Here is a 13,312-nt window from a genome sequence, read left to right as displayed (position 1 = left end):
AAGCGCCTGTGGATCTTTACGCAGACGTTCACCTGCAGGCCCAGGACCCGGAGACTCCGAAGCCCGGGAGCCAGCAGGAAGGTTCAGACTGTTTTGGGATCGAGGAGTCCTCCGGAGGTACGCCTCCGATCGTAAATTCCGGCCCATAAATTTCTAATCTGAAATCTTTTTCTTTTTCAGATAACAGATAAGCTGAGGGAAGCATATGCTCGTTTTGAATTCTAATGGTGCCCATCGAACCCTTTGGACTCCTTGGAAAATGCATTTCTTGTAATTTGATATGTGCATTTTCTATTAAAGCCCTCTTAATATTTTAGTTCCAATTATTATTCCTTATGTTATCTATTTTAATACTGGTTGGATTGTTTGCAGAATCGACACTTGCTCCAATTATTATTCATTTATCTTCTTTATTTTAATACTGATTGAATTTTTGCAGTATTGACAAAATATTTCCAGATAAATAAATCTAAGTTTTCTAAGGCTCTTTGTTGAAAGTTCAACTTTCATCGTCTTCATCGCTGGATCAAAATCCTGGCCCTCCCGCCCTAACAGCACTGTGGGAGTACCTTCAGCACACGGACTGCAGTGGTTCAAGAAGGTGGCTCACCACGGGCAATTAGGGATGGGCAATAAATGCTGGCCTATCCAACGCCGCCCAAGTCCCGTGAAAGACTTAAAGAAAAGGGACCAAGCAATTCCCACAATGAGGGAAGCAAAAACAAAAGATTCCACGCCACTTTCCCACACCTGCAAATAGCTAGTTACAGAAATAAGTGGGAGGGGAAATACAAAGAAAGTTTGTGTTGACAGAACTCTGTTGTGGTACACAGATTCTTCATAAGTGCTCCCAAACCTAATTCTGATGCCCACGATATCTGCAATAGGCTTACATTTTGTACCTTCCCTATCTTCTATGATGTCAATTTTTAAATTTTTTATATTTAGCCTAGCTTGGAACTTCCTAAAGAAATATATTTTAGGTTGTTCCTGTAGATAGATCAAATTGAAATCAAGCGTAAACCTATATTCATAACATAGCAGAAATGTCAAAGCATCCTGGTGTTGCTTTCATTGTAAATGATCCCATTGTATACTCGATGAAACACTGGGTGGTAAGGGGAATCACTTTAACATCAATTATGGAGACGTTACTGAAAAAGATAGCGGGCTTCTCCATTGGAAAGGAGGGGGAAAATAGTGGGCAATTCCCGAGGATGCTACCATACAACTCTTAACACTTTGTTACATAGCAGCACAGGCACAGCCCAAAGGGTGCATGCACACAACGATTGTAGAACCAGTGCAGAGTGACTTCATATAGCATCAGGGCTCCAAGCTGAGACCTGAAGCAAAGAGGAGTAAGGAGAGAAAGCAGTCTCATTCTGCTTCTGAGTCACTTTGGAACTTGATAACCAATGTCCCTTGTAAGCTGCACTGACACCTGCGTGTTCTGCCTTCCCCAATGCGCGGCCCATTCAAATATTTGCGCAGGCGCGGTATCTACAATGTAAAAGCCGGTGAGCGGCTTGTGCAGAACCTTGCAGATGTCTGCTTGGTCGTGCAGCTTAGCAGAAACATTGTTGATAACCAATTTATACTCCACAAGTTTAGCATTAGTGGGAAACCAAATATCCTACTTCCCTCTTTATTTGGGGAACTAGGTCACGTGGGAGACTTACTGAAGGAGGAACAAAACCACTAAAATGCTTGTGTGTAGGGGGAGAAAAATGGTAATTTTAAAGAAGACAATGAATACAAATTTAGAAATATTTTTATTATTATTATTAAATATGTTGCTTTGAATACTCACCACTTGTTTGTACTTAACTGTAAATATTTTAATAATTGATGTTTTGAATGTTTTCTGTTACTGGTTTCAGTTATGTTTTGTTGATCCTAGAAGAGTAAGATGGAAAATATAATTGTTTGTGCTTTGAGCATCATTAGTAAAGTTTTATATTTTTATTACAGTAGTTTTGTTATTACAATGTGCTTCAGGAAAAATCTGTAATTTCTCAGCTTTATTTTAGATTATTATGTTCCATGACATTCAGACCTGAGGAACTTCCTATTCAATATTCTGATTGCTTACCACAAAACTAGAGTGTTGTCATATTGATGTTGACCTTCTTGTTTTACCATACATATCCTTTTCACACATTATCTATGGAATCTATGCTTAATTCAAATTTTACTATACATAAGCTGCAGAACTGATTTAAACTTATGACAAAACAATCACTGATCATAAACATTTCTGTATGGTATTTTTATAAACTTAAGGCTGGACTTCCCCCTACCTCGGCAGGTCAGTGGCAGGAGAGGTCGGTGGCGGGTCCCGGCCTCGCTGCCGGCTCCAGCCTGCTGTCCAAAAGACGCGTCATCATCCGGTTTCCTTAAAGGGACCATGCACAAATTTATTTTGACATTTGTGCCGTCAATGTTCGACAGCATTGAGCTGCTGCAAACACTGACAATCACTGCACAGAGGTGCAGGGCTGCACCCAAACTCTCCCATGACTCCTTCATGTGCAGGGAGTATCCCTTCTTTTTCATTGGGTGGAAGAGACCTCCCCAGGACACCAACGCAGCCTGGTTGCACATTGCACAGGAGGACACAATCAGGGATGTCATCAGGAGGACCTGGCTGCAGTGGCGCAGACCTTTCAATGATCTCAGTAGATCACGAAATGTTACTGCAAAGCCACACTCAACCTCATCCTGCTGTGCCATTCATCACATCCCCATCACTCTGCCTTCCCTACCCTACTCCTGCAATCCTTACTCACATCAACTTACCTTGCACCTCCACCATCCCTCTCTCTACATCATTACTTCCCCATCTCACTAGCCACCCCTCACACTCATCCTCATCCTTGTGCAATCATACCAACTAACAACACACAAGGGTAGGCACTTGAGTGTTTTCGCCAATGTTCATGAAAAGTTTCTCTTAATGTGGAGTCAAACATTGAAATCTTTATTTTCAACGCTTTGCATTCTTGGACAGATTGCACTTTTGGAAGTGGCTTAGTGAGTTGTAGTGAATGGTGAGACATAAGGATACGCCCCGCAATTGTCATGACTGTGAAAGGAATGGCTTGGGCACTGCGGGGATGCTTTATGGTGTTGGTGTGGGGTGGTATCAACCTGGCAGCTAGGGTGGACAGCATCAAGTAAAGTAAATCTGGCCATGGTGTCCGGGGCAGCAATGTGGTTGGGTGCTGATGCCCTCTGTCCTGTGCAGCATCAGTTGATTGCAGAGAAGGTTGGTGTTGTTGGTGCTGCTGGTGTTGGGGCTGATCATGGTGGGATTCTGAGGACCAAGGTAAGATCATTTTAAGGGCACCGATGCTGATGCAATAGATGGCAAGTGAACTTGAGGTGACAAGCAATCTGTCAATGGTGAGAGAGGTTGTTCCAATGAGGTGACACTAGATAGAGAGTTTGCTCCAAACACTTGCAAGCTGCATAAGGCTCAACCTCTCTTCCAAATGCAGTAAGCAACAGTTTCTGAACTTGGAAAGTGAACTGCTGGGAGATAGGAGCTTTTATAGCACATTTGCAGCTGTCAAGTAATGAGATGATTCCATGGCCATACAACTCCCGCCCTGCTTACCAGACGTGATCCCCGAACAGCATGGACCCCATGGCCAACCTTGTAAACTCTGAAGGTGAGCTGAAAATAGTTGTTAATCCTCTGCAATTGCCTTCCACGACACTGCGTGTCGGGTCTGCTCATCGCTGACAGACCCGACATTTGGGAAAGGCACGTGATGGGTCCTGACCAGCTGTCAAAAAATACATTTTCCCACTCAACCCGCCACTGATCGCGCCCGCTGACTCCCCGTAAAATTCTCCCCTTCCATTTTTGCAATTACAGAACAGCCATTACAATAATCAAGGAGAAAACAAACGAAGCAAAAGCACAATAAAGGAAAATTTTTAAAAACCATCAACATTAAACTATATACAAGATAGCAACTTTGCAACACTAATACACTTACGTACAAATTTATTACAGTCAGATACTCAAAACAAGCTCAAAGTCAATAAGTTCAAACAATCATTGAAACTAAACAAGAGTTGTTGTGACAAAAGTCTTGACAAGGATTAAGGTTCTTCTGTCCACCCAATTCAATGGGATAATTACAGACCCTTCCACAACCCAGGTAAAGTCTGGAAACAGATTCTAGAATCCACTATGAACCAAACTAACACTACCCACACTCCCATTGTGTGTAATAAATTAAAAAGAGCAACTGTAAGCAAATTAATATATCTGAGTTGGATGGAGAAAATATATAATTCTCTCTAATTAAGCTACCTGCTGTTATCACTCCTCATAAACCATGTGAGATGGCATCACCATTGTCTACTTCCAGAGAGCTGGAAAGAAACAGTAAGTTTTTACTTCACACCGATGCTAACATTGTGGGATACAATCTGGAGGCAGGGCCCAATCTGGCTCTGGAGCAAAGCATAGTGCGACTCTCTCCTATATGGGCTTTCCAGATAATATTTCCACGGCTCTAAGCATATAATTCTAAAGGAGAAATTTTCATGGCTGGGATAATTTTGCTTCTCACAAAATCTCACTCTCTACTGCAATAAATAAAGTCAGGAGTTGTACAGCCTCTTTTCCAAAAGCTATACCTAACAACAGTGATACTAGAATCAGATGGACTTGCCAGCCATTCTCTGTCCTGTATTTTGTCCACTTCCCTTCCCGCTAGAAACACCAAGCACTGAACTTCTAATGCTCCCTCTTTTCTGATAACTTTGACACCTAGACCTCTCCATCTTCCTTCCAATAGTATCCACAAAGACCAGCTCTTGCCTTCTCTTTCCTCTTGATAAGAAAGCAAATGGCATGTTGGCCTTCATAGCGAGGGGATTTGAGTACAGGGGCAGGGAGCTGTTGCTACAGTTGTACAGGGCTTTGGTGAGGCCACACCTGGAGTATTGTGTACAGTTTTGGTCTCCTAACTTGAGGAAGGACATTCTTGCTATTGAGGGAGTGCAGCGAAGGTTCACCAGACTGATTCCCGGGATGGTGGGACTGACCTATCAAGAAAGACTGGATCAACTGGGCTTGTATTCACTGGCGTTCAGAAGAATGAGAGGGGATCTCATAGAAACGTTTAAAATTCTGATGGGTTTAGACAGGTTAGATGCAGGAAGAATGTTCCCAATGTTGGGGAAGTCCAGAACCAGGGGTCACAGTCTAAGGATAAGGGGTAAGCCATTTAGGACCGAGATGAGGAGAAACTTCTTCACCCAGAGAGTGGTGAACCTGTGGAATTCTCAACCACAGAAAGTTGTTGAGGCCAATTCACTAAATATATTCAAAAGGGAGTTAGATGAAGTCCTTACTACTAAGGGGATCAAGGGGTATGGCGAGAAAGCAGGAAGGGGGTACTGAAGTTGCATGTTCAGCCATGAACTCATTGAATGGCGGTGCAGGCTCGAAGGGCCGAATGGCCTATTCCTGCACCTATTTTCTATGTTTCTATGTTTCTATAAGAGCCCCAACCTCTAGGCACCATTGGTCTTTGTATCTTGCTCTGCTCCAATCTCTGCTGCTTCGCTCATTGATCGGCTCTGGTGCTCCACTTCTAGCTGTTGTTAAGCCCGGTGTTATCCTAAGCTCCTAGATCTGGTCTTGCACTGTATTCCCAGGCTTTTCCACCTCTTATCTCACTGCTGCCCCCTGGGCTTGCTGCTCCCTCACCTCTCCACCAGTACTCCCCACAATCATAATTTTCCAATGAAAAATTGAAAATGGGAATTGAGTTAATTGACTGTATCGATTTCTTCTTTTGTGGCTCGGTGTCAAATTTATTTGTTTTGTCTTGTAACACTCCTGTGAAGTGCCTTGGGATGTTTTACTATGTTAAAGGTGCTATATATATACACAAGTTTTTGTAGGATGACCAGAAAAAGGGATAATCCAGGAAATTTTAGGCCAATTAGTCTTTCCTCCATTATGTGTAAACTTCTACTGTGAGGCAAAATTAATGAACAGGTAGAAAAGCACAAAGATTGATATTAAAGAATGCAGTTTGTTGCTGATGCAAATTAGCATGGCAAACTATGAGGAAGAATCTAGAGAACTGCAGGAGGACTTAAGTTGAGACAGTGTGCAAATTTTAGAAATTGTTTTTACCTGGATTAATTGCAAGATGTTTGTCAGTTTTCCTGTTTAAGTTCTAATGTACTTGTTTGTAATGTTTAGTTTTTCTTGAACTAAAATGTTGAAGAAGGAGGTAAATTGGTCGTAATATACATAATGGCACTGTAGACAAAGACAAGGAAGTGATGGTTGAATTTGTACAAAACATTGTCCAAGGTTGGAACATTTTGTACAGCGATACTATAAATAAGATGTTACAGTTATGAAGAAAGGTTAATAAAGAATACTTAGAACATAGAATGCTTTATTATAGGTGAATATTGAGGCAGAGACTAATGGCCCAAAACATGGGCTGCGATATCGCCTACCGAAACGGGCGACATTGGTTGTGGGTTCCGACACTGCTCCTGTTTCCATACTGGCTTCCCACACGTCTTTCCTCTGATTGGGCTTGTTAACCCCGCCCAGCGCGGTTCACAGCCAATTAAAAGGAAGCAGGTCATTTGATAGGCGGAAGAGACCTCCCAGGAGACCAAAGCAATCTGGTTCCATTGTGTATCTGTAAAGCATGCACTCCCATGTTCTGCCACCAGGGGGGGGGGGGGCGCATCCCCTGAAGTCCCAAGGGATCCCAGTATCCCTTGGGAGCACTGTATATAAGCCGGCCCCTAAGGCTTGTTCCTGATTCTGGAGTGTCTTAATAAAGACTGAGGTCACTGTTACTTTAACATCCCTGTGTGCAGCCTCATCTGTGTTAGGTTCACAATAACTGGCGAAGAGTATACGAATCCAACGCAAAGATGCAGCAAACTGTGGACATCCTGGAAAAGTTCTCGGAGGATGAGGACTGGGAAGCCTATGTCGAACGGCTAGACCAGTACTTTGTAGCCAACAAGCTGGACGGAGAAGGAAGCGCTGCAAAAAGGAGAGAGGTCCTCCTCACGGTCTGCGGGGCACCGACCGACAGGCTCTCGAAGAATCTTCTGGCTCCAGTGAAACCCACAGATAAGTCGTATGAGGAGCTGTGTACACTGTTTCGGGAGCATCTTAACCCGAGGGAAAGAATGCTGATGGCGAGGTATCGGTTCTACACGTGCTAGCGATCTGAAGGTCATGAAGTGGCGAGCTAGGTCGTCGAGCTAAGGTGACTTGCAGGACAATGTGAGTTTGATGATTACCTGGAGCAGATGCTCAGAGACTTTTTTGTACTGGGCATTGGCCATGAGACCAGACTATGAAAACTATTGACTGCATAGACACCGATCCTCAGTAAGGCCATTGCAATAGCACAGGCGTTTATGTCCACCAGTGATAACACCAAACAAATCTCTCAGCACACAAGTGCTAGCAATGTTCATAAATTAACTGGAACTGTGTTTGTGAGCAGAAATGTACAGGGCAGAAACCACGAGTCTGCAACTGCCAGCAGGCCTCAGGTGACCCAGATGACTCAGAGTCCGCAACAAAGGATGAATGCAAGGCAATTCACACCTTGTTGGCGTTGTGGAGGCTTCCATTCAGCCTATTCATGCCACTTCAAAGGGTATGTTTGCAAGAGCTGTGGAACAATGGGGCACCTCCAACGAGCTTGCAGATGAGCTGCAAGCTCTGCGAAACCTGCTAACCACCACGTGGCAGAGGAAGATCAGTCCATGGTGGATCAAAGCAATTTCGAGCCTCAGAGAGAGGAGGCAGATGCTGAAGTACATAGGGTGCACACATTTTCGACGAAATGTCCACCCATAATGCTAAATGTAAAATTGAATGGCTTACCCGTAGCCATGGAACTGGACACTGGCGCTAGCCAATCCATCATGAGTAAAAAGATGTTTGAGAGACTGTGGTGCAACAAGGCACTCAGACCAGCCCTGAGCCCCATCCACATGAAACTGAGAATGTACACCAAAGAGTTCATCACTATCCTGGGCAGCGCCATGGTCAAGGTCACCTACGAGGGCACGGTGCACGAACTGCCACTCTGGATTGTCCTGGGCGATGGCCCCACACTGCTTGAAAAGGAGCTGGCTGGGCAAAATCCGCTGGAACTGGGATGACATCCGAGCACTATCACATGTCGATGAGGCCTCATGTACCCAGGTTCTTAACAAGTTTCCTTCCCTTTTTGAGCCAGGCATTGGAAACTTTTCTGGGGCAAAGGTGCGGATGCACTTGGTCCCAGAGGCATGACCCAGTCACCACAAGGCACGAGCGGTGCCTCACATGATGAGGGAGAGAGTGGAAATCGAGCTGGACAGGCTGCAACGCGAGGGCATCATCTCCCCAGTGGAATTCAGTGAGTGGGCCAGCCCGATTGTTCCAGTACTCAAAAGTGATGGCACAGTCAGGATTTGCGGCGACTATAAGGTAACCATTAATCGTTTCTCGCTACAGGACCAATACCCACTACCTAAGGCAGATGACCTATTTGCGACGCTAGCAGGAGGCAAGACGTTCACCAAGCTCGACCTGACTTCGGCCTACATGACGCAGGAGCTGGAGGAATCATCGAAGGGCCTCACCTGCATCAACATGCACAAGGGACTGTTCATCTACAACAGATGCCCGTTTGGAATTCGGTCGGCTACAGCGATCTTCCAGAGAAACATGGAGAGCCTACTCAAGTTGGTACCACGCATGGTGGTTTTTCAGGACGACATATTGATCACGGGTCGGGACACCGTTAAGCACCTATAAAACCTGGAGGAGGTCCTCCAGCGACTGGATCGCGTAGGGCTGCAGCTGAAGAGGTCGAAATGCGTCTTCATGGCAACAGAAGTGGAGTTTTTGGGGAGAAAGATCACGGTGGATGGCATTCGGCCCACAGACACCAAGACAGAGGCTATCAGGAACGCACCCAGGCCACAGAATGTCACGGAGCTGCGGTCATTCCTGGGACTTCTCAACTATTTTGGTAACTTCCTACCGGGTTTAAGCACCCTCTTAGAGCCCCTACATGTGTTATTGTGTAAAGATGAGAACTGGGTATGGGGAAAAAAAGAAAGTAATTGCTTTTGAGAAAGCCAGAAATATTTTATGCTCCAACAAACTGCTTGTATTGTATAACCCATGTAAAAGACTTGTGCTAGCATATGATGCATCGTCGTACAGAGTCGGATGTGTATTACAACAAGCTAACGTTGCGGGGAAGTTGCAACCTGTTGCCTATGCCTCCAGGAGCTTGTCTAAGGCTGAGAGGACCTACAGCATGATTGAGAAAGAAGCATTAGCATCGGGGCAAAGAAAATGCATCAGTACCTGTTTGGCCTCAAATTTGAGCTGGAAACTGATCACAAGCCCTTCATATCGCTGATCGCTGAAAACAAGGGGATAAATACTAATGCCTCAGCCCGCATACAAAGGTGGGCACTTGCACTATCAGCATATAACTATACCATCCGCCACAGGCCAGGCACCTAGAACTGTGCGGATGCTCTTAGTCGGCTACCATTGCCCACCACAGGGGTGGAAATGGCGCAGCCTGCAAACTTGTTGATGGTGGCACAGCCCGCAGACTTGTTGATGGTCATGGAAGCGTTTGAAAATGATAAATCACCTGTCACAGCCCACCAGATTAGGACTTGGACCAGCCAAGATCCTCTGCTGTCCCTCGTAAAAAACTGTGTACTTCATGGGAGCTGGGCCAGCATCCCCGTTGAAATGCAAGAGCTAATCAAGCTGTTCCAGCGGCGAAAGGACGAGCTGCCCGTTGTGGGGTAACCGTGTAGTGCTACCCAAAAAGGGCAGGGAGACGTTCATCTCGGATCTCCACAGCACACACCCGGATATAGTAATGATGAAAGCGATAGCCAGATCCCACGTGTGGTGGCCCGGTATCGACTCTGACTTAGAGTCCTGGGTGTGCCAATGCAGCGTGTGTGCTCAGTTGAGCAACGTGCCCAGAGCAGCACCACTAAATTTGTGGTCCTGGCCCTCCAGACCATGGTCGAGGATCCATGTCGACTATGTGGGCCCGTTTCTCGGTAAAATGTTCCTGGTGGTGGTGGATGCTTTTTCAAAATGGATTGAATGTGAAATAATGTCGGGAAGCACCGCCACCACCACCATTGAAAGCCTGAGGGCCATGTTTGCCACCCACGGCCTGCCTGACATACTGGTCAGTGACAACGGGCCATGTTTCACCAGTGCCGAATTTAAAGAATTCACGACCCGCAATGGGATCAAACATGTCACCTCGGCCCCGTTTAAACCAGCCTCCAATGGGTAGGCAGAGCGGGCAGTACAAACAATCAAACAGAGCCTCAAACGATTCACAGAAGGCTCACTCCAAACCCGCCTGTCCCGAGTACTGCTCAGCTACCGCACGAGACCCTAGTCGCTCACAAGGGTGCCCCCGGCTGAGCTACTCATGAAAAGGACACTTAAAACCAGACTCTCGCTGGTTCACCCAACCGGCATGATCAGGTAGAGAGCAGGCGGCAGCAACAAAATGTAAACGATGGTCGCGCCACTGTGTCACGGGAAATTAATCTGAATGACCCTGTGTATGTGCTAAACTATGGGCATGGTCCCAAAGGATCTCGGGCACGGTGATAGCTAAAAAACGGAGTAGGGTGTTTGTCGTCAAACTCGACAATGGACAAATTTGCAGAAAGCACCTGGACCAAATGAGGCTGCAGTTCACAGATTGCCCTGAACAACCCATAGCAGACACCACCTTTTTTGAGCCCACAACACGCACCCAAAGGATCAACGACACCACCCCGGAGCAGGAAATTGAACCCATCTTGCCCAACAGCCCAGCAAGGCCAGACTCACGCCAGCCCAGCGGGGGCACAGCCAACACACCAGAACAGACATTTGTACCGAGGCGGTCCACCAGGGAAAGAAAGGCTCCCGACCGTCTCACCTTGTAAATAGTTTTCACTTTGACTTTGGGGGGCAGTGATGTTGTAGCTGTAAAGCATTCACTCCCATGTTCCGCCACCAGGGAGCGCATCCCCTGAAGTCCCAACGGATCCCAGTAACACTTGGGAGCACTGCATATAAGCCAGCCCCTAAGGCCTGTTCATCACTCTGGAGTGTCTTAATAAAGACTGAGGTCACTGTTACTTTTACCTCCCTGTGTGCAGTCTCATCTGTGTTAGGAACACAATAGGTGCACATGGCACAGGAGGGCACAAGCAGGAATGTCATCAGGAGGACCTGGCTGCAGTGGCGCAAACCTTTCAATGATCTCAGTGGATCACGAAATGTTACTGCAAAGCCACACTCAACCTCATCCTGCTGTGCCATTCTTCACAGCCCCATCAATCTGACTTCCCTACCCTATTCCTGCATATTCTTACTCACACCAACTTATCTTGCACCTCCACCCATCCCCCTCTATCTATGTTATCACATCCCCATCTCACTAGCCACTCCTCACACTCACCTTCATTCGAATGCAATCATATCAACTAACAACACACAAGGGAATGTACTTGGGTGTTTTCACCAATGTTCATGTAAAGTTTCTGTTAATGTGTTGTCAAACATTGAAATCTTTATTTTCAACACTTTGTCTTCTTGGACAGATTTGTGTGCATCTTTGGAAGTGGCTTAGGGAGTTGCAGTGAATGATGAGACATAACGGTGCCCCCCGTAATGCTGATGATTGTGAAAGGAATGGCTTGGGCATTGTAGCTTTATGGTGTTGGTGTGGGGTGCTGCAAACCTGCCGCATCATGTGGCAGCCAGGATGTACAGCGTCAAGTGAAGTACATCTGGCCATGATGAAGCCATCCCTGTCATCCAGGGCAGCGATGTGGTCAGGTGTTGATGCCCTGTGTCCTGTGCAGCATCAGTTGATTGAGGAGAAGGTTGGTCGTGTTGGTGTTGCTGCTGTTGGGGATGATCGTGGTGGGATTCCGAAGACCAAGGTGAGATAGTTTCAAGGGCACTGATGCTATTTTAATAGATGGCAGGTGAACTTGAGATGACAGAAGCAATCTGTCAGTGGTGAGAGAAGTTGTTCCAATGAGATCACTGGATAGAGAGATTGCTCCAAACACTTGCAACCTGCATAAAGCTCAATCTGATTTCCAAATACAGTAAGCAAGAGCTTCTGATCTTGCAAAGTGAACAGCTGTGATGTTATGTCTATAGTGTACTTATGAATGACTCCTCAAGGCAATGTGTTGTACTTGAACTGTAGTGACCTTGGTCTTTTATTCCAAACTCCAGAGTGCTGTGCAAGCATGGTGTGCAGCCTTATATATAGGGCCCTGCCAGCAGGGCAAGAAAGCCCTGTTCTCCACCAGTTACACCCTCTAGTGGTGCCAGCATGTATGTACACAGTGTGAACCTTATTGATAGTGCATCAGGTAAACAAGTCTCCATCTTTTACAATCTCACAGTGACTACACATAGAGTATATCCATAGTCAGCATGTACAACATGTGAGATGAGAGTTTTTATAGCATATTTGCAGCTGCTAAGTAAAGAAGTGAATTCATGCTGACACAGCTCCTGATGTTCGTACCTAATGTGATCCTTGAGCGGCGGGAATTTCATGGGAAACCTGGTAAAATGGTAAGTTCAGCACAAAATCATCTTTAATAGGCTCTTAACAAGGTCTTTATCACCTAAATTGCCTCCCCCGCCGCTGCGTTTCAGGTCTGTTCAACATTGACCGACCCAACATCTGGGAAAGCAGTCCCAATCCGCTGTCAATCATTTTAAATTTAACAGCTGACCCGCCACCAATCCTGTCCTCTGAGTGCCGGAAAAATTCCATGGTCACGGTGTTTAAGTCACATTGTTCAATTCTGGAAAAATCCAAAGAGTTAATGCTGGGAACTCTGGAAAATTCAGAAAGCACACAGAACAAGGGACCTTTGTAACTAGCAGCTATTTCCAATAAATGGGTTTGAGATGGGTAGTCCTAGACTAGTCAAGATCACAAGCTTATAGAGAATGGATGGATATTGATGTTTGGGTAAGAAAAGGAGTACCTGGAAGTGACCCAGAGGCCACTTTTATACAGCGCTCTCTGGCTTTTTAGTATTTAAAGTCACGAAAGTTTTAATCAGCTAATGAGCAAGCCTGATCTTCATAAAATAATTAAAATTTGCTCATTACAAGTTCTGAACGTGCATCTGTTTAAAGTAAAGTAATTAGTGCATCTTTGAGAATATATGAGTCGCCTTCTTTGGTCAGGCATCAAATAGATGA

At 45.6% G+C, this 13,312-nt stretch overlaps 1 protein-coding gene across 1 annotated transcript in view; it reads left to right on the top strand.

The window, feature by feature from the left end:
- Positions 1-1,968, top strand: part of LOC139276178 (sorting nexin-9-like) — a 122,027-nt gene extending 120,059 nt beyond the window's left edge. The window contains exon 18 of the mRNA XM_070893762.1: positions 181-1,968. Coding sequence (XP_070749863.1) covers positions 181-225 — 45 coding nt within the window. The 3' untranslated portion in view covers positions 226-1,968. The remainder of the gene's footprint in view (positions 1-180) is intronic.
- Positions 1,969-13,312: the final 11,344 nt, after the last annotated feature.

This window comes from Pristiophorus japonicus, chromosome 11 (assembly GCF_044704955.1).
Source record: "Pristiophorus japonicus isolate sPriJap1 chromosome 11, sPriJap1.hap1, whole genome shotgun sequence".
Classification (NCBI taxonomy): domain Eukaryota; kingdom Metazoa; phylum Chordata; class Chondrichthyes; family Pristiophoridae; genus Pristiophorus; species Pristiophorus japonicus.
Note: the sequence above shows the minus strand (reverse complement) of the source record. Positions and strands in the feature narration are given on the sequence as shown.